The 22,386-nt window shown below is 47.3% G+C and overlaps 1 protein-coding gene across 2 annotated transcripts in view; it reads right to left on the bottom strand.

Annotated features, from left to right (window-relative positions):
* Nucleotides 1–22,386, bottom strand: part of omd (integrator complex subunit 5 omd) — a 147,354-nt gene that overhangs the window by 17,974 nt on the left and 106,994 nt on the right. Inside the window, exon 5 of one of the 2 annotated variants that reach the window (XM_037432019.2) lies at nt 14,463–14,798. The exons of the other annotated variant lie outside the window; for it this stretch is intronic. Coding sequence (XP_037287916.1) covers nt 14,463–14,798 — 336 coding nt within the window. The remainder of the gene's footprint in view (nt 1–14,462; nt 14,799–22,386) is intronic. 2 annotated transcript variants of the gene reach the window in all.

Raw genomic sequence — 22,386 nt, forward strand, 5'->3', positions numbered from 1 at the left:
AGAGTAAGTGGTAGTTGCATCATTTTTTTTACTGGCATCGCTTGTACGCCGTGTCCGCGGTATGTATGCACGGGGACGTTGATCAAGCAAACCACTGTGGCAGCATAGCATGTGTAGTGTCGCGCTACTATTCTTAAGGGAGCGGAATAGGTTAGTGACCACGGCGGCCGCACTTCGATGGGGGTAAAATATAAAAAGAGCACTTATGAACCAAGATATATGTGCGCATTGGAGAACCCAAAGCGGTCACAATCTTGATAGGCATGCTACAGGGTACCTCAAAATGATATCTTGTTTGGCACATGAAAGCCTAGCAGTTATCAATGTTAACAGACACCTCTATTATAGGCCGACACAGGCAAGTGGAAAAACTGAAGCTTTGTTAATAGGCAAACTAAACAACGAGTGAAAATCGAAGACATTTGATACTTCTCTAGGAAGGCATAAATTCCAATGTTACCTAGCCATGGCGGCCAGTGAGAAAAATGCTTACTGTATTGGCTGACTCCAGAAAGCCAAGCTTTGAGTAGCCCACTGCTTTGCTCATAACAAGAACCTTGTCTTTGCACAAATTAAGTTAAACAGAGGCATCTCTGCGTGGAGTGTTTACCGCGAGAGTATTTTTTATAACAGCTCAGAGAGTAGGCGAACGTTTCCCCACACAAGTCTTGTGGACAAGGCAGCTCTCCTTTACACGCAACTGTGCAAAAAAAAAAAAAAAAGAGAGAGAGAGAGAGAGACTACGTCTATCGTATCATTCACTTCACGCAGTGGCATCTGAGTTTGGCGGTGGTGGTCAGATATATGGACACATAAAAACTTTCAGCAGGCGAGATAAAAAGAAACAAGTTTACATAGGCCATATTGTGATGGGGCAAGGTCTAGGCTTATAGAATAGCGTCCACCGAGAATCGACAGCCGAACAAGATGTCTGAGTTGCCTCTCGCGCAAGCGCCTAACGCACAGGCATCTTCTTCATCTTCGCAAAGTGCCACGCTTGCTCCTGTCGATGATGCACTGTAACATCACTCCCCTGTGGCGGAAGCGCCGTCACGGCGCTTAGTACGGCGGCGACGAACGAGGAGGGTGATACGGTTTGAGTCTGGAAACGTGTACAACGTCTGTCTGGAGTAAGAGGGTCGAAGAGGCGTTGTTTAGGGGTGCGATCTCGTAGCTCACGTCACTAAGTTGTCGTAACACTTTGTAGGGGCCATGGTAGTGTAATAGTAGCTTCTCTGATAAGCCGAATTGGTGGTTTGGTGTCCAGAGAAGTACCAGAGACCCCGGCGAGAAGTGCATGCTTTGGTGGCGACTGTCATAACGGTCTTTTCGGTGCGCTTGCGACAAGTGCAGCCGATCACGGGCAAGCTGACGGGCTGCATGGGCTTGAGAAACGACATCTCTGGCGTACTCAGTAGACAAGGGGGCAGCCGAAAGAAGGAGCGTGTCAAATGGTAATGCTGGATGTCGGCCAAATAGCCAATAAAACGGTGAGTAACTAGCTGTGTCGTGCCGTGAAGAATCGTACGCGAACGTGACAAAGGGGAGTGCTTTGTCCCAGTCACGGTGATCTGGCGAAACGTACATTGACAGCATCTGTGTCAGCGTTCAGTTCAGACGCTCGGTCAATCCATTTGTCTGTAGATGATAAGCGGTGGTAAGCTTGTGCTCAGTGGAGCAGGCGCGGAGAATGTCATCCATAACACGTGAAAGAAAGTACCTTCCTCGATCAGTAAGCAGCTGCCGCGGAGCGCCGTGATGAAGAATGACTTCATACAAGAGAAAGTCAGCGATGTCAGTGGAACAGCTTGTCGGCAGTGCTTTAGTGATGGCAAAGCGTGTGGCGTAGTCTGTGGCGACTGCAACCCATTTATTTCCGGAGGTGGACGTAGGAAACGGGCCCAACAGGTCAAGGCCAACACGGAAGATTGGTTCCGTCGGTATGTCATTGGGCTGTAGGAGGCCAGACGGTAGCACAGAGGGGCGCTTGCGGCGTTGGCAGCGGTCGCAAGCAGTGACGTAGCGAAACACAGAACGATACAGTCCGGGCCAGAAAAAGCGACGTTGCACACGATCGTAGGTACGAGAGACGCCTAGGTGACCGGCTGTAGGTACGTCATGTAGTTGTTTGAGAACGCTGGTACGCAGGTGATGGGGAAGCACGAGTAGTAATTCTGGGCCATCCGCGTTGAAGCTGCGACGGTACAGAATGTTGTCGTGCAGTTCGAACAGGCGAACGGAAGGGTCTGTTGGAGCAGAGGTCAGACGATCGATGATGGAGAGTAACGACGGGTCACGTCGTTGTTCGGTGGAGATATCACCCAAAGCGTGGATGGAGAGAACGCAGGTGTCTGATTCAAGGTCTGTCAAGTCGAGCGTTTCAACCGGATAACGTGACAAACAGTCTGCGTCTGTGTGCAGGCGTCCCGACTTGTAGTGTACCACGAACGAGTATTCTTGCAGACGGAGCGCCCAGCGACCGAGACATCCAGATGGGTCCTTTAGCGATGACAGCCAGCAAAGAGCGTGATGGTCCGTAACAACGGAAAAAGTTCGGCCATACAGGTAAGGCCTGAATTTCGCCACGGCCCACACTAAAGCTAGGCATTCACGCTCAGTGATGGAGAACTTCCGTTCGGCAGGTGAAAGAAGACGACTGGCGTAAGCAATCACACGGTCCTTCCCGTGCTGTCGTTGGCCAAGGACCGCTCCAATTCCATGGCCACTGGCATCGGTCCGAAGCTCTGTAGGTGATGCAGGGTCGAAATAAGCCAGTATTGGTGGCGTAGTCAGCAGATGGATAAGAGCCGAAAAGGCGTCCGCTTGCTCTATGCCCCATGCGAAGAGAACGTCCTTCTTTAAGAGATCAGTAAGCGGTCGAGCGATGTCGGCAAAGTTGCGGACAAATCGACGAAAATAGGAACATAGTCCTACAAAACTTCGGACGTCCTTGGTTGAGCGTGGTTCAGTAAATTGTTGTACTGCTCGCACCTTTTCGGGATCTGGTTGAACGCCATCGGCACTGACAAGGTGGCCGAGTATGGTGATTTGGCGACGTCCGAAATGGCATTTTGCAGAATTGAGCTGGAGAGCAGCTCTTCGAAAAACATCCAGAACGGCTGACAGACGTGTTATATGGCTGTCAAAGGTAGGTGAAAAGACGATGACATCGTCCAAGTAACATAAGCAGATGGACCACTTATATCCTCAAAGAAGGGAATCAATCATGCGCTCGAAAGTTGCCGGCGCATTACACAGTCCAAACGGCATGACTTTGAACTGGTAGAGGCCGTCGGGCGTAACGAAAGCGGTTTTTTGACGATCCATGGGGTGGACGGAAATTTGCCAATAGCCGGACCGAAGGCCGATAGACGAAAAGTATTGGGCACCATGGAGGCAATCGAGGGCGTCATAAATCCGAGGCAAAGGTAGACATTTTTGTGGCTCACTTTGTTTAAATGGCGATAGTCCACGCAAAAGCGCCATCCTTCTTCTCAACGAGCACGACTAGGGAGGCCCAGGGGCTGGATGAGGGTTCTATTACGTCTTTATTAATAATTTTGTCCACTTCATTCTGAATTACTTGGCGTTCCTTGTGAGATACGCTATATGGATGCCGCCGTATAGGACTGGCATCACCAGTGTTGATCCGGTGAGCCACTGCGGTTGTTTGGCTGAGAGGGCGGTGGTCAAAGTCGAAAACTTCTCTATATGATGTTAGCAGACTATGGAGGCTGGCAGCTTGCGCTGCAGTGAGGACGGGAGCAATCATCTTGTTCATGTCATATGCAGGCAGAGTGTAATTGCGGCCAAGACAGGGGGATGTAGTATCGGTGTCCAAACCAGTAACGTTGCAGCTGTCAAGTGGAGATAGGGTGGCCAAAGACATGTCTTGCGGAATAACTTGAGTCAAGAGACTCACGTTGAGTAGTGGTATAACCACTGTGTTATTAGCGACGGCGACAATGGTGTGAGCAAGGGCGACGTCTCGGGCCATCAGTACGCCGACTATAGGAGTGACGAGGTAGTCACCATCGGGCACATGACGTGAGCACGACAAAGTGACATATGTAGCAGCTTGCTGAGGCAAGCGAACGTGGTGACGAGAGCATAAACGGGGAGAAGAGTCAGCTGAAAAATCGGCAAACTGCGGCAGTTCAAGCTGAAGAGCACCAGTGGCACAATCAATGAGCGCAGAATGATGTGACAGGAAGTCCAAACCAAGTATTAGGTCATGGGGACACATTTCAATGACGGCAAACTGAACTAATGTAGGATGACCGGCAATGGACACACGGGCCGTGCACATCCCTTGAACGTCAGGGGTCCTCCCATCAGCGACACGAAGTGTGCGGGAAGCGGCAGGCGTGAGCACTTTATGTAAGCGTCGGCGAAGGTTCGCGCTCATTACAGAAATGTGCGCTCCAGTATCTATAAGGGCAGAAATAGCCACACCGTCAACGTCTAACAAACTTTGTCTCGTTGGAAGCGTCACTTCCGGGCACTGCACCGTTTAGTTTTCCGGGTAGGCAGGAGCGGGGTTGAATGGGGACGACGGCCTGCGAGTCTGCGGTGAGCGAGACGACTGGCGACGTCCTGGAGGCGAACGCGACTGACGGCCATGCGGTGACGAAGATCGGCTGTTGAACCTTCTGTAGCTGTTTGGCGGAGAAGGCTGCGCGGCGAATGCGAAGCGGGTGCTGTCCTGTCGGTAGTGAGGTTGAGATGAAGTCCGAGGTGGCCAGGACCAGCGGTAATTGCAGTAACGGACGACATGACCGATACGGTGGCAATGAAAACAAATTGGTCGATTGTCGACGGTTCTCCACGCAGCAGGGTCGCGAGATCGGGCCGTAAACTGCTGCTCGTGATAGGACGAGGGTGGACGCCATGGAGCTCGCTGCGGGCTGGGCAAAGCGCACACCGAGGAAATACCTATGCTGGCGAGTTCTTGGCAGACGATGGCTTGAACCATGTTATCAGTGAGTGGGGTCGTGTCACTTGCAGCGGTGTGAGCCGGAGCAGAGGCAATGGCTTCAAGTTCGTGCCGTACAATTCGGGTCACCTGATGCGATGAATCTAGAGGTGGTGGCTGTGTTCTTGCACGGTCTTTGCAAGACGACGTTGCAGCCGTATTCGGAAAGCGGGTAAACACGCTGTTAATCCGCCGGCTCTTCGCTTGCTTAAAGCGCCGACATTCTTTTATAATGGCGTCCACTGTAGAAACATTTTTGCAGATGAGGAGGTTGAATGCATCATCCGCAATCCCCTTAAGAATATGTCCGACCTTGTCAGCCTCCGGCATCTCGGCATTGGCTTTGCGACACAACGATAACACATCTTCTATATAGGAGACGTAAGACTCGGTCGAGGTCTGCACCCGAGACGCGAGCATTTTGTTCGCGGCCATTTTTCTTCCAATCGGCTTTCCGAACAGGTCCAACATTTTCTCCCTGCACACTGCCCAACTCCTAAGTTCTGTTTCATGGTTCTCATACCACGATTTGGCGGTTCCCCTAAGATAGAATAACAGGTTCACCAGCATAGGAGTCGGGCCCCATCAGTATCGAGTACTCACACGTTCGTACTCTGCCAACCAATCTTCAACGTCAGCTTTATCTGGATCGCCGGAACCGCTGAACCTGCCAGGATCCCGCGGGGGTTCGAGCACGAAGGTTGTAGTCTCAGAAGGAGATGTAGTTACCGCATCATCTCCGGCCGCAGGAACACCAGGAGCAGATGTGGACGCCATACTTTCCGTTATCGTTGTGGAATGACCCTTCAAACGACAGCCGCTGCGAAGTTTTGTTGCGAGGCGGTTACCCAGCACTTCCACCAAATGCGACGGGGCAAGGTCTAGGCTTATAAGATAGCGTCCACCGAGAATCGGCAGTCTGAGTTGCCTCTCGCGCAAGCGCCTAACGCACAGGCGTCTTCTTCATCTTCGCAAAGTGCCACGCTTGCTCCTGTCGATGATGCACCGTAACAATATTGTCACGTTACAACGTGACTGTAACCTGCTGATAAGGGCACACAAGGACGTCAAACTGATTCGAACAACGGCAGTACGACTATTGTTTTTCTCTGCACGCGCATCTTTGTCCTCTTCTGAAAAGCGGCACATACAAGCATGCTAGCATCTGTAGAAATAATAGTTTCAGAACTTGTACTAGTGGCATTACCCCCCTTCCCAAAGGACATCGTCCCGATGTCATAACATTATTGCCAGATGAAAACACACACGATAAGCAGTACACAAGGGGGTGTTCACAATCACTGTAAGTCTACTCAAGGGAGTGTGACGAATAGTCAGCGTTGGTAAAATGGTTTCATCCTCGAAACATGGACGACGTGTGGCTGTTGTAAACGGCGGGATTGACGAGCCATGTCCTCGTCAAGAACCTCGTAGTTCACTTCGCTGAGACGACGGAGAACTCTATAGGGACCAAAATAGCGGCGTAACAACTTTTCCGACCGGCCCCGTTGTCGATTGGGAGTCCACAGCCATACTCGTTCTCCGGGTTGGTAAGAGACATCGCGACGACGAGCGTTGTACCGCAGCGAGTCGATGCATTGTTGCTTATGGATTCGTTCGACTGCAAGCTTACGAGCCGCGTCTGCCAGTCTGATAAATTCGTTCATCTTGACACTAATCTGGCGTCTGTCTGGTAGAAGCATGGCATCCAGCATTGTAGTGACCTCCCTGCCATGAAGCAACCGAAATGGTGTGAATCCAGTTGTTCCTTGCACAGCGGTGTTGTAAGCGAACGTGACATAAGGGAGGATGTCATCCCAGTTTTTGTGGTCTTGGTCAACGTACATGGATAGCATGTCGGCGATCGTCTTGTTTAGTCGCTCTGTAAGGCCGTTGCTTTGTGGGTGGTATGCAGTAGTTTTTCGATGTACTGTGCCGCTAAGCTGCATGACGTCTAGTATCATCCGGGCGGTAAAAGCTGTGCCACGATCAGTTATGACAACTGCTGGTGCTCCATGTCGGAGGACGATGTTTTTCATAAAAAAGTGGGCAGTCTCAATGGCGGTGCCACGTTGTAATGCCTTCGTTTCGCAGTAGCGCGTCATGTAATCAGTAGCGACTACAATCCAGCGGTTGCCGTCACGAGACTTGGGAAAAGGTCCGAGTAGATCCATGCCTATTTGTTGGAACGGTTGTGTCGGAGGAGCGATGGGCTTCAAAAAGCCGGCTGGGCGCTGATGTGGTGCTTTACGGCGCTGGCACTCGTGACACGTCTTCACGTAATGCTTCACGTCTCGACTGAGCTTAGGCCAGTAGTAGTGTTGGCGAATCCGGGCCAAGGTACGTGTGTATCCCAAGTGGCCTGAGGAAGGCTCATCGTGACAGGCGGACAAGACATCGGCTCGTAACGCTGGCGGGACAACGAGCAGGTACTCAGTCGCGTAAGGGTCGAAGTTTCTTTTATAGAGGATATTTCTGCGGACGCAGAACGATGATGACGAGCGGGCGAATGCTGGTGGTGGATGCGGCGTACAGCCTTCGAGATATTCGATCAATTGTCGAAGCTCGGAATCGTTCTTCTGCTGTTCGGCCAAGTCGGATACACTAACGGCGCAGAGAAAACGGCCGTCGAGATCGTGATCACCTGACACTGTCTTAAGAGGAGCTCGGGAAAGGCAGTCCGCGTCAGTATGCTTCCGGCCAGACTTGTACACGACTGTCAAATCGAACTCCTGAAGGCGTAAGCTCCACCTGGCCAGACGTCCGGAAGGGTCTTTAAGGTTCGCCAACCAGCAGAGCGCATGATGATCGGTAACAACTCTGAATGGGCGACCATACAGGTACGGTCTGAATTTAGCTATTGCCCAGACAACAGCTAGGCACTCCTTTTCAGTTGTTGTGTAATTTGCCTCCGCAGATGATAAAATCCGACTCGCATAAGCAATAGGGCGTTCGACACCGCCTTGCCACTGGACAAGGACTGCACCAAGGCCGATGTTACTGGCGTCTGTGTGTAGTTCAGTGTCGGCATATTCGTCGTAGTGTCCGAGTAAGGGCTCAGATTGGAGACGCTGCTGGAGCTCGGAGAAAGCGCGTGTTTGCTCAAGGCCCCACACGAAGGGAACGTCGTCTTTTGTCAGACGAGTGAGGGGTTCGGCAATGTTTGCGAAATTTTGCACAAAGCGTCTGTAGTATGCGCAGAGGCCTAAAAATCGACGCACATCACGTTTGTTGGTAGGTGGTGGAAAATCTGCGACAGCCAATGTTTTGTCTGGGTCCGGCCGAATACCATCAGGGCTAACAAGGTGACCGAGGAACTTTAATTCGTTGTAACCAAAATGACATTTTTCGGGTTTCAGTGATAGGCCTGCCGTGCGAATTGCAGCGAACACAGATCTAAGTCGCTGCAAATGCTGCTCAAACGTTTGGGAGAAGACAACGACGTCGTCTAAGTAAACAAGGCATGCTTCCCACTTGAGACCGGAGAGCACTGTATCCATCATCCTCTGGAATGTCGCAGGGGCAGAACACAGACCGAAGGGCAGCACCTTGAATTCGTACAGACCATCAGGCGTTATGAATGCTGTTTTCTCTCGGTCGCGTTCATCAACTTCGATCTGCCAGTAGCCACTGCGTAAATCCATAGAGGAGAAGTATCGGGCGTGTCGGAGGCGGTCTAGTGAGTCGTCGATGCGCGGAAGCGGATAAACGTCTTTCTTTGTGACTTTGTTAAGTTTGCGGTAATCGACGCAAAATCGGAGAGTGCCGTCCTTCTTTTTTACCAGTACGACGGGGGACGACCATGGACTGTTCGAGGGTTGGATTACGCCATCTTCGAGCATCTGCTTCACTTGAGAACGTATAGCCTCTTGTTCCTTTTGTGATACTCGGTAGGCGTGTTGACGTATGGGTCGCTCAGAATGGTCAGTGACAATGCGGTGCTTTACGGTTGGCGTTTGTTTTATCTTGGATGTAGACGCGAAACAGTCGCTAAACATGCGGAGGATACAGCGGATTTGCTCTTTCTGTGCACATGACAGCTTCGGATTGACATCGACTGCATCGGTTACCGCGGTGTCACTTTCAACGGCTGCAGAAATTGGGGCTATCGTCGTACACCCTTCATCGTCAATGGATTCGAAATGAGCGATAGTTGTTCGCTTGGCCAAATGTTGGTATGATCCACTAAAATTGGTGACCAACAACTCAGTCATCCCACGTTTAAATTGAATTATGCCGCGGGCAACACAGATTTGCTGAGACAAGAGCACCGAAAGGTTGGCTTCAGCGATACCACTACTGTCATGGTCTATGTCGCCCTGTACTGTAACGAACATACTGGTGCGTGGCGGAAGTGTGACGGTGTCGTCGACAATGCGAAGCGCAGTCTTCTGCGGATTGGTATCTCTAGGCTTCGGGCCATAGTCGTCAGCAAACGTTACGAGGCAGTCTCGAAGATTTATAACAGCGCCGTGCTCACGAAGGAAATCCATGCCAAGGATTACTTTCCGGGAGCATACGGGAAGCACAACGAAAGAAGCAACGAACGTCGACTCACAGATTTGCAGCCTTGCGGTGCATCTCCCGATTGGTGTCAAGAGATAACCACCGGCTGTCCGAAGGTTTGGTCCATGCCCCCAAGGAGTCGTGACTTTCCTGAGTTCAGCCACAAGTTCAGCGCTGATAACTGAGTAGTCGGCGCCGGTGTCGACTAGAGCAGTCACTGGATGGTTGTCGACACGAACGGCAATGTCAGCAGAAACGGGTTCGTCAGCGATGTGAGGTGTCGGCTGAAAGGAATCGTCGAAGGTCGGTGGAAGGGTCGGAGGAGGCTGTTTTGACGATAGCTTAACAGCGGTCCCACCCCCGGAGGCCGCTGATTCTAGTTTCCCCGGCGTGGACTTGGGGACCTAGCGGATCGTCCCGCAACAACATCGGCGAAAGTGGAGTATTGATTCGTGGACGTAGAGCGTCGAGGAGACTGAGAGCGTGATTGGCGTCGCTGAAGATTCGGAGACGGTACACTTGCCAAGTATTCTGCGATGGCGCGGGGTCGTTCGCCGTCCCTGGGCCGACGAGCGTCTGGCCGAAATCCAGGTAGGCCCATCTGTCTGTACGAGCACTCCCGGTACAGGTGACCTGGCTCACCACAGTGGTAGCATAGTGGCCGATTGTCGGAAGCGCGCCACACGCTAGATTTACGCAAATCGGGTCGCGGATTCTCATAGTGTGGTGGGCCCGAGAAGTACTGCGGCATCTGCAGTCGTTGGTTTTCATAGCGTGGCCCGCCCGAGAAGTGCTGTGGCGTCTGCAGGCTAGTCGGTCGGGGGAAATAGCTGGCTGCCGGTGCAGGAGTACGTACAGCTTCCGCATACGTTAGCAGAGGAGCTTCGGTTGGAGGTGGCGCTAATGGTCGTACCAGCTGCCGCACCTCTTCACGGACGACGTCTGTCAGAGCAGCCACTTGAGGCTGTGAAGGCACTGCGTGAAGCTTTTGCAGCTCGTCGCGTACAATGCTACGGACTAGCTCAGCAAGGTCTCTCACGCTCGTGACATCGGGTGTTACCAAGGCTGCTGACAGACATGCAAGGTTGTCGGACCGCTCATACTGCGAAGATCGCTGTCTCAGCATTCGCTCCATTGTCGTCGCTTCACGGAGGAATTCTGCCACGGTAGCTGGTGGGTTTCGTACAAGTCCTGCAAACAGCTGCTCCTTGACACCCCGCATCAGAATGCGCACCTTTTTGTCTTCCGTCATTGCAGAATCCGCTCGACGGAACAGACGAGACATCTCCTCAACAAACATGGCCACGCTTTCATTGGGTCGTTGATTGCGAGAATTGAGGAGACGTTCGGCTTGTTCTTTCCGGTCAGCGCTACCATACGTGTTCCGCAGCTGAGTGCAAAACACCAACCAGGTTGTCAGGACGGCCTCGTGATTCTCGAACCAAATACGCGCCGAATCCTCCAGGTAGAAATAGACATACCGCAGTTTCCGGTGCTCGTCCCACTCGTTGGCGACGGCGACTCGATCGTATTGGTCCAGCCAGTCTTCAACGTCTTCGTAGGGCTCCCCATGGAAGGGCTTTGGCGTTCGGGAGGCTGGTAGCCATGGTGCTGGCGGAGTCGCGGACGGTTCAGTCTGGCTTGCAGTTGTCGCATATGCCATGATTCTGGAGCGTTCCGGAAGAGGGCTGAACTGGGGTGGTAGGCCTAGTTGCCGCCGACTGCGTCGAAGGTTGGCTGTTTCTACTAAGGTGTCAATGTTGGGACCGAGATCTTCCTCGTGGTAACAGTGCATAGACTATTACCCAGCAGCTCCACCAGTGTCACGTTACAACGTGACTGTAACCTGCTGATAAGGGCACACAAGGACGTCAAACTGATTCGAACAACGGCAGTACGACTATTGTTTTTCTCTGCACGCGCATCTTTGTCCTCTTCTGAAAAGCGGCACATACAAGCATGCTAGCATCTGTAGAAATAATAGTTTCAGAACTTGTACTAGTGGCAATATGTTGCATAATACGCTCGTCTTATTTCGGGCAAAACACCATCCAAACTCGACTCTTTAACCCTGGTTTCCATTGGTGGCTGTCTTCACTATCGAATAAATATAGCAGACAGGCGCCGTTTGGCTTAGAAACGAGCCCAACAGCACTAGACAAGAGAGCGAGAGCAGAAATCTGCTCGCCTGAGCGCTTAGATGCAATGCCGCCTCCTCTTTCTACGTCCTCCATTTTCTCTACACGTCCTTCCTCTTCTTATATGTTGTTTCACAAGAATATGCAGCAGTATCGCCAGCGCCATTTGATTTTGTTTCGGGGATGCGCGCAAGCACCGCCTCTACCAGCCGCCACTCTCGTCTGCGGGAGCAGCTGAGAAGTGCGCGTTCTCACCCGCAGGGTGGTCGTGGAAACTCCAGCGCCGTTTCCCTATATCCCAGTGTACACTGAAAAACAAGCTGTCAGCACAAACAAGCTTAAAAGGGCCCTCTAAGACTTTTCACGACTTCGTAGTTTTACATGTTTTTCTAGCTGGTTGCGTACACTGACGGCTTAAGAGATAAGAACCGCAAGAATAGCAGCAATAGGGCCACGCAGTGCAAAGTTATTCAGCGTAGAGATATCAAAATAGAATGAAATAGATGCTTACCCTCAACTCGATTTTCGCGGGCTCACCTTACCGCGTTTCCCTCGCCCTCTGACATTAGAAGGCTGCCCAATGAAATGAACTCAAAGCCCTACCATACAGGAAGCTCGCATGACATATTACCTGTTACATTCAGCGTATTAAGGAGGCCGCTGCGGTGGTAACAAACAATGTAGTACTTGAAAAGGGAACGATACGTGCGAAACGAGCCAGCTCGCGAACGCTTCTCCACTTGGCGACAGCTTTCTGTGGCAGCACAGCCAAGGCTACGAAGCCCACGCACGGCCTTTTTACTACGCGTCTGCATGTAGTCCACGAACGCTTATTTTTGTATACTGCATAGCATAATGGAAAATATGAAAAGAAAAGATGTAAATATCATGCTTAAGATTGTTCGCAATATTATTCGAAAACATCACCTGTGCAGGTTTTTCATTTTTTGCTGTTTCTGGTTTTATAATTTTATGGTGCCATTTCACCTTGTCCCTGCCCCGGTAAACAACGATGCCGTCGCTCAGTTGAAGCAAGTTCACATCAAAGCTTGTGAGCGAGCATGAGTGAGTGAGTGAGTGTGTGTTCGTTAGGTGATCTGTATTCATCGAGCAGGGAGCAACGAAGACAGTGGTGTGTCGTGAAATATTTTGTTTCCCGCACATGCGATCATCGAGAATTTGTGTGCGAGTGATATCATCATCGGAAGTCGAACTCTAGTCGCCGCCTTGAAAGTCACACCGGTGAGCTGCCACCTCGGCAGCTCACCAGAAGAAAATTGTGACCAGAAACTGTACGTAAAACCAATGATCTTTTTTCTAAACTGCGTTGTGTATGCGGTCGGTATTTCAGCTGCCTAATATTGTTGATATGCTGACACCGAAGAGTGCGTGGCATAACACCACTCCCGGTGGCGTCTATGGAGTGAGTCGTTCCTTCCGCTTTGCCAGGGTAACAGAAACGTTGATGTATATTACTCTGTTGTCTGTGCAAAAACAGCGTTTTCGGCCAAGTAAAGATTGCGTTTCACCCACTTGGATTTACAAATGTCAGACGCGCGCTTATGACTGATCGGGGCCAAGATTCACATCGTTGCCTTTGCGTCCCCTAAAAAGTAACGTGAGCATCTCCAGAAACTTCTTTTATCTCAAAAAGAAGGAAAACAATAATGCTGACCACGTATGCACTGACATTTAGGAAATGATTTCTTGGCTTCGTGTTGTTCCAATCACCCAGTACATGCTCGGCAGTACTTTTTTTTAAAAATAAATCTCAACACTTTAAAAAAGCTTCTTGTTCTTTTCCTTTAAAAATTAACATTTTTTATTTATTGCCCCTCAAGCAAATGTTAGATTTATTGCATGGTGGTCACGCGAAAAAGTACATGTTGGATGTGCTTGCAAAACTGAAACCGATATCGCATGAAAACGGACAAATTGCTTTACTAACACATGTGCAGAAGCTCCACCCACGTAGCTTTGACTGTGCTGCCACAGAAAGTTGTCGCCGAGTATATAATGTTTTGTAGTTTTACTGATCTTTCTTTTTTCAATGATGTATATACATCAACGCCACTACATTTTTTTTTTCAATTAGTTTCTTCAAATAAGAGCGCCCAAAGCGTCACCGGCGCGTTTTCTCCAGTACATAGTGTTCGGCGCATTCTTTGACCAGCTTTGCAATCCTGAAGCTTGAAAAGTCGGAGGGTGTCACTTTGAGTGAAAAGTTATGCCAATTAAAAAAATAAATCCAATAGTAATCCCTATTTTGATGCAATGCCGTGATAACATTTAACGATATAATTATCCAATCATATGGCGGCAACCTTCTGGTGCCATTTCCGCTCACAATAGTTCTGGCGAGCGCCACTACGAGTTATGCAGTCGGCACCGATGTTTTCAAGCGTTAGAGGGCCCCTTTAAATTAACAAACATCTTTATCAAAAGTAACTACAGTCATAAAACACTGTGCATGCATAAACTTCTTTTAGATGGCATCAAAGTTGATCGAGTAAGTAAGACTCCTGCAAAATAGATAGCCAGAATCGAGGGTGCAGCACTTCTTAAACAGCAGGATGCTGCATGTTGACATGAAGCATGTGTAACGAGGTCCAGCATGTCCGGATACTACTTCATTCTGGTGCACTGAAAAGTTTCTCCCCGTCAGATATGTTTGTCCTAACGAAAACTACTGTTGCGTGACCCGCGCATGCACCCCAGTCTTTTTGGCGAACGACTGCGGCCTCAGCTGACTCTCTCGCAAAGCGTGACATTTACGACTGCACGGCTGGCATCAATTCTGTGCCGCTGTGGTACGGAATACTCCATGTGCAGTTGGGTTTCACCTTGTGATCCAGTGCCCCGGAGAGCAAATTGCGGAGCGCCAAATGCTGCGCTACCGAGCGCAAGCACAGCGTCGACAGCAGACGAAAGCAGACGCAGGCGGCAGTGTACTTGCGGGATGGCCCGTAGTGGACTGGATTGCAGACGATGGCAAAGAAGTAGGCGGCGGCCGCTGCCACCACCTTAACCACGGCCGTGGCAGACATGGTCTCGGGCTGCACGGACGTCGAGAGCAGCTCAGCCACTGCGTCGGCGTACATCAGGTCGGAGGACGCCTGCATCTGCTCGGCCAGCACTTGGGCAAACTTGCAGACGGTGCTGCTCACACGCATGCCCACCTGGAGCAAGCATCACACAAGTGGCCAAATTTTTTAGCTATTTCCAGGTACTTTCAAAGGGATTATTACAGGTGTGGGTGTTTATGCATACATGAAATACAAATGCAAAAAGAATACAGTTAAGGCAGGTCACCACCTTCAAAGAAAAGTTTTAAAGTTACTGTCCAAAAGTTATATTAATAGTTTTGGCTTGTCAGGCATAGGTAAACTTAAGGTTTACAATAATTAAACTGCTAAAATTAAAAAAAAAATAAATTTCATAAAAATTAAAATATGCCAAAATATGCGTCTTTCACCAACAGTCATAACTGCAAAATGATTGGTGCGATTCAAATGCGACTTGGCAAGTATGTAGTGAGGACACCACCCTGTGCATCTAACCACATCTCTCAGCTATGGCACCTTATCGCAAAAAGACTGAAAAAGTTGATATTTGGGAATGTCGTTTTTCACACAAGTGGCCAGTGTACAAAAAGTTACGACTCGTTTTCAATAATTCTTTGCTTGAATGCACAGTTCTACATATAAATAAATAGTAAGAAAACCTTCATGGGAAAATATTCATTAGAAAGTTATCACTGTTTGCGTGAGTATAGGATACAAAAACTCGAGCTTTGAAAAAAATAGGTTTAAAAATTTGAATTGAATATTCGCATTATAGAAAAATGGTCAATAGGTCTCAAATTCACCACAATCATAGCTTCCAACGTACTTTGAAAGGTCACCATCTCCTTTTGAGTGAGCTGAAGCATATACTTGTTGTCTAGCTTGTGTTCCAGCTGACACTCAGTCACGTGCGTCAAAGCAGGTCCAGGCTTGATATATTAATTGTATAAATTGCATCGATGTTTCTTTTTTATCCTATACTTTGCCATATTTCCCGCAGTACTAAAACTTTTTCTCCTAAAGGCCACAGCTAAGTCCAAGAGGTGACGATAGTGTATCAAAAAGCACAGATAGCCGTGTAAGAATGAGCGCAACCACAGAGTGCCGTATATGTGCAGTAAAGATTTTAAAATAACAACATCATGTCCCACAATGTTTAGAATGTACCTACGGATTATGTAATATGCCTAAAGAAACACACTAATCACGATAGTGCAGGCGTTATGCAATCAGAAGCCTTCAGTTTCGGTTTCGAGTGCGTCTGAGGGGGTGGGGGGGGGGGAGGGGGACTGGAAAGATGATCATAACTGTCGAACAGCTTGGGATACATTCATCATTTTTCATCCTAAATACTCTTGAATAGTCCATGATTGCGAAAATGTTAATTTCAAAAAGTATTTTTTTTTTTAAATTCGGTTTTTGAAGGTCTGGACAAAAAAACCTACCTTAACATGAAAAAACAAAAGTTACACATTTAAACAAAAACTGACAATAGTTGTACAATGCAAATCATTCTATCAAGCACATAATAGCAACACTAAAAAAAAAAAAAAGAAACATTGTCATACACCCGCATCAGACAGCTCCTTCCAAGAGCTCTGTGAACAGTTCTATTGCAGGTTGAGCGACTATAAATTCATTAAACGAATTTCAGTCTCTAAATGCTTGTCGAAAAAATGAGACGCAAAATACACTGGTGGCATATTAAAATTCCCTTAACGTGAGTATGTTTTTCTCGTGTTTCTCAGGATGAGCCATATGCGACAAAATCATTGCAACGGGAAACAAATTAAGGCAGTTTGGAGAATATTCAGACGAGTATTAAAGTATTCCATTTAGCTGCCATTGAAACTTAAATTATCGAAAACATTTCAAAATGACCAAATGGCCTACAGTAAGTCTGCATACCCTTTCCTGCCCTCCCCCTTCCTCACTGTAAGGGTGGTTTCACTAAAGACGAGGAGTGATATTCCGTGAATACACGTTTACAAAAAAAGCTGAAATGCCACAAAGCTCGACTTCAAAATCAATGAACAAGGACGAGGACGAAAAAAAAAGAAAGAAAAAACAGCTACGACACACAGGCGCTAACTTTCAACACTTCATTAAAGCATGGGGTATGGAATAGATAAGGGCACACATGACATGACACTGATGCAGGAAGCACTAAATCGGACAGCATAAATGACTTCGCAGGTCTCTCTATACAACAGAGTGATCAACAGCTAAGCCACACATTCATCTATTAAACGATCCATCTTTTCTGCCTCGATTGTTTCCCGCAAAAGTTTACTTTTGCTTTTTGTTACAATGGTGCATTTCCTAAACATTGGTAAGCACTTAAACGTGATCTACGTTTCAGTCAGCACTGCAAACACCAAGATCCCCACTGCCATCACACTTTCTGCCGTAAACATCCAAGAACCCTCCGCATCTCTCCCAAACATTTATTGATCATGTCATACCAACATGCCCAAACCACCAATATCGCAGATTTCAAGGGCAAAATGAACATTTTACCCTCACATAAATTTATTCCTTAACTACTTGTTAAACAGGCATAGCACATTTTAAGACATAACATATTTGACAGTTCATCAATTGCATTCTAATGGAAGTTGCTTCCACATCTTTTGAAGAATGACGTTTGCACATGCCTTGTTTTTATTTTTAAAAAAATACAGCGTAGATTGGTAGGGTCATGACAAATATGCTAGTCTTTCTATATAATGTCATGTATGATATTCAAATTTTATTCAAAGTTATTTGACCAAGTCACTATTTGCTTAGAATTCACCTCAAACATAAGATTTACAATTCGCACAAGTCTAGAAGTAAGGTCAACCGAGCTTTGGTAAATACCTGTGAGATGCACTAGAGAGATGAAAGAGGAGGGGCCACAAAGAAAATTAACAGAGAGCAGAGCAATGGGAAAAAATGAATACAAAGCAGCCCAGGTATCCCTTTTTGTGAAATAAAAAAATAAATGTATGTCTCACAGGCATGCAATATAAGGAAGCGTCGTCTCTGCACCAGAGAAGCCTTTGCTCTGGCCGCGTGCGATGCGTTCCACGCGCGCACTTTTGCACCGAACGGTTGCCCACATCAAGTACACAGTACCACTGTTTGGCTTGCCGATTTTTTTGTCCGGAAAATAGTTGCTTTATCGTCAAATGCTATGATCGGGCATGCAACCTCAATCCTACAGTGTTCCACAATTGCAGATACAGTAAACTTTTGTTAACATGAACTATGTTAAGACGCATTCTTGCCTAAAACGAACAAAACGGGAGTGTTTGTTTGGTTTCCCACAGACTCAATGCAAAAGAAATCTGCTGGAGATGACCCGCGTAACTGGCCTCTTCTGTTGCAGTGACTGACTATGATGGAGATTCTGCACAACAAACATTATAGTCTTAATTCAAGCGAACAAGAGAAAGAAAGAGAAAAAAAAACACTCTTTCCGATTCAAAAACTCAAGCAGATCGAAAGGAAATTGTGACATGAAAAGAGAAAGCAAGATAAGTGGAAAAGAAAGGTCAGCACATGAAGCTGGTATCTACCTTGCCCCTAGCCTGTATGTGGAGAAAGGGCCGGCTTTATCAGTGAAAAAATCAACGAAAATCGTTCGTCCTTCTGTATTCTCTTTGCATTCATCAGTTTCCCAACAGGAGTGTTGTAGAAACAGAAGATTACAAGAGCTTGGCTAGAGAAGAAAATGCAAGGGACAGGTGGGAGGGCAAAAAAAAGCTAGATGAAAGTGAGAATGGGAACAAAGATTGTTTATACCTTATTATCACATTCAATGGAAACCACATATGAGGCTCTGGCACTCCCATCAGAGGAGTCAGATACATTGTCATCGCCGTCACACGATGAAAACTGAGCACATGTTGTGGTTGGTTTGTGTTGTTTTACACAGGCCCTCTGTGCGTTGTATCTCTTCCCAGTGATATTCAGCTAATAGTGGGGTGCCATTTTCATTATGAAGGTGCACAACAAAACAAGGTCATTTTTCACACTGAATATTTCATGTCTTTTTTTTTGGTGTGCCCGAGGCTTGTGATCGTGAGTAGCGTAAACGGTGATCTGAAGCTGCACGTCGTTCAGGAAAAGTTACTGCGGGCTGAAAGTAATAACGTTGTTTCTCTCTGTCTCTGAAAATAAGAGAATATCCGAACCTCAAAAAAAAAAAAAGAAAGCTTGCCGATTTTCACAGGTAACTTGGTGTATGAAACGGAGGTGTATCCAAAAGTGATAGCAAAGCCCGTAAAACAGCCTCTCAAAAGAGGAGCAGTCAGAAGAATAAATTTTTCATTTTTTTGAAGGAAAATTGTGCTTATCTCTCCCTTTTTATAATTGTCAAAACAGGGCCGTGCTACCGTTTTATTGTTGTAATGTGGTAGCAATTTATTCACGACCATATTTATTATAAACTCGCATTATCGAGTACTCGTTACATTAGTCTAAATATGCTGCTCAAAAGCATAGTTTTTATCAAGCTGAGCCAAATAAAAGTATTTTCTTGTTCCTTTCCTCCCTATTATAAGTATACTTCATTCAGTGTATTCACGCAACACATTTGGGCATACTTGGCAAGTTAGCATTTGGTTTTGGGGAGCACTTCTGATAAGACAAACTCCAGATAAAATGCACAAATCATTTTGGTCCCTTGGAGTTCATCTTAAAGGGCCACTAAACCAACTCCAGTATTTTTCCAAACATTTCAAGTAAACGCATGCATCGTGTGCAGAATACCGTCACGATCAACGATTCTACATGATCAACAAGCTGCCAGCAAGCCACAAATTTTTGGCCTCCCCGCGACGCGCCCTTTAAATATCCACACTAGTCACAAATATGCTGCGGTTGGTCAAGCAAGAACCTGTGACTTCCGGTTAGTGCTGCTTGCTCTGAATCATGTTGCCCGGGCAGATGCGTACAAGTCCATCGTGTTGGCGACCCTTTGAAGGCGTTCACGCAATGCAGAGTACTGGCACAATTCGTATTAGCACAAGCCGGCAAGGCAGCTGCAGTTCGCCAACAAACACACAGTTGATGGAGTCGGCGAAGGGACGAAGTCGCGGCAACCAAAAGTAAATGCCGTTTCAAGCACTGCGTCAGCGATGACGTATGCCACACAAGATTAGGAGGGGCATAGGAGGGCAAGGTGGCTTTGGGAGAGGATACCATGGAGGGTAGTGCAGAAGAGAGGGAAAGGATGGACCGTCGTGGTTTCAATAATCAAACTTGTCTAGCTCCGCTATTGCTGCACCATTTCGAAACATTCTCACGGCTCCCTATTTGTCGTACACTCGTGCACTATTTCCCCATCACAACTGAATTTCAACCTTTGGATGGTTTAGGGGCCATTTAAAAGTAGTCTACTGTACTTTGTAATGCAGGCTTCAGGTAACACCTGCCTTCTGGTGACATTTTTCACCAAGGCACAAGGCCTGGGATAGGTACAATCAAATGTCATTAATTCAAACTCAAAGGGACCTCTGTATTTTGTTTGAATCATTAAGAAGTTCGAATCATCAGTGGTTCTCAAATACATGACTGTGGGTCATATATCTTATGAATATGATTAGACACGATATGATTAGGCATTGACTTTATCAGATTTAAACATTTTTTTAAGCATTTTTAAACCCTAACTGCACGCAATGAACAGAAAGCAGAGGTTTAAGGTCCACAGGTTGTTGGCCATTTAGAGCTGATCAGACATTTCAAATAAATAATGAATTGCCAACTGCTTCTTTACTATATGTGCCTTCAGCACAAAGCTCGCTATATCAGTTGAGAGGCATCATAGTTTACCATGCGTGTGCTTTTTTTCAAACATTTGTTTACTAGCAAAGCCTTCTGCCTTGAAGGCCCGAGGTGCTTGTTTTTCATTTTTAGATAGTTAGAATTACATAATCACGCAAATGTTTCATTAGTAGTGAGAAAGCAGCAGATATTCTCTGGTATGAAACTGCAATAAGTATGAATTGACCAAATGAAGTTTGAATTAAGAGGCTTATAAATATAATGAAATAATAGAGGGCCAATCATAAAACTGAATTTTGTTTGAATTATTCAAAAGTATGAATTATCAGAGCTTGAATGATCATGAGTCTGCCGTAGTTGGGTTAGGACAGCTTTGGTCCAACCACAATAGGCACCGTCATATTGGCAACTTGGCACCGACATATTGAATCAGTTTGTTCTGAGTCATTTAAAAAACTTTGTTATCTTCAAGCGAAGTTGCATAAAACACCGAAACACGTTAAGCTGCTTGCATACCAGACATATATTAGACCTAGGCTGGAGTACGCCTTCGTGGTTTGGAGCCCTCACCAAAAACACTTAGTTATCAAATTAGAACGTATTCAGAGACGTGCAGTACGGTTTGTGTGCTCTAGACATAGAAGGGGGGATTCAGTAACTGACATGCTCAATTCATGCAATTTAGAGCCACTGGAAATTCGAAGACAAAAACAAAAACTTAAAACGTTATATCGTATAATGCAAGGGATATTCAAAATACCTAAAGACGAGTACATACGCCTTCCCGGAAAACGTAGCGCTATATTGAATCATGATGCCCCCCTTAAACCTTTCAACGCTCGCACTGACATCTTTCGGTGGTCATTTTTTCTGGATGCTATAGAACAATGGAATCGTTTACCCCATCAAGTTGTTAATAGTACCAATGTGCAATCTTTTGACACAGAAATCGATGCTTATTTTGGTCATGGTTGAATTGAACTACTGCCAACTTTGGTTTCTTGTGTGCATTGCTATTTGAGTGCCAGTTGTTCTGGTTTTCTGTTTGTACGCACTATTGTACTCCCTCCCTGTTATGACCCTCAAGCGAGGGTTAACAGTATTACTAAATAAAAAAGTAGAGTAAAAAAGATAGGTAATGTGTTCTGTGTCGTTCTGCTTCAGGTAGTGTCATCATGATGTGGGGTTCACCCCTTATCGAGTCCACAGTGCATTGCTCCATTGAGAAGCTTTGCGTGCACAAAGGGATGGCAATCCGGGAGGCGTACACAAAGGGTAAGCTCCCAGGTCAGACATGGCAGTGAGGTCTATGCTGCCGAGTCTACGCTGCCAGACTTGTTCTCCCCTTGACCCGCTAGCAGCGCAGCACGGCTGAAACCCCCCAATTAAGAATGCCAACGTCACCACTTGTAGTAACGCAGAAAATACAGTATCCATGAACCACTTTGCAGACTAGGGCCAGTTGGGCTTGCGGGGCACATCTTCTGCATCGTATGCAGGAACCCGCATGCTTTTGCCGGAAACCAGAGAAAACCAATTTCCACCACTGGGGATGTTTGATTTTCAGACCACTGGCAGCCAGAGCTAGCCAGCCATCTCGTTATGATTGGGACAGTGCCAAGGTCACATGTGTGGGGCAACAACCCGAAGCTGCTTGAAGATTACAAAATTGAATGCAGCCAGCGTAAACAAAGGCTACCATCATGGCAGCAAATGAAACAATGTGCCATGTGCGCATTTTTTTTTCCTGCATTGTCTGCTTGGAAATACGTGGATAACTTTGCCAAATAGCTGAAATAATATCCTCAAGCATACCCACTTGACAGACTTCGTACGCTTGCAAGATTACTTGCAACTAGCCCCGTCCGCGAACAATACATCCAGCTGGGGCACGGCGCCTCGAAAACGATGCAAGGTGGGTTGCCAC

The sequence above is a fragment of the Rhipicephalus microplus genome, unplaced genomic scaffold, assembly GCF_043290135.1.
Source record: "Rhipicephalus microplus isolate Deutch F79 unplaced genomic scaffold, USDA_Rmic scaffold_14, whole genome shotgun sequence".
Classification (NCBI taxonomy): Eukaryota; Metazoa; Arthropoda; class Arachnida; order Ixodida; family Ixodidae; genus Rhipicephalus; species Rhipicephalus microplus.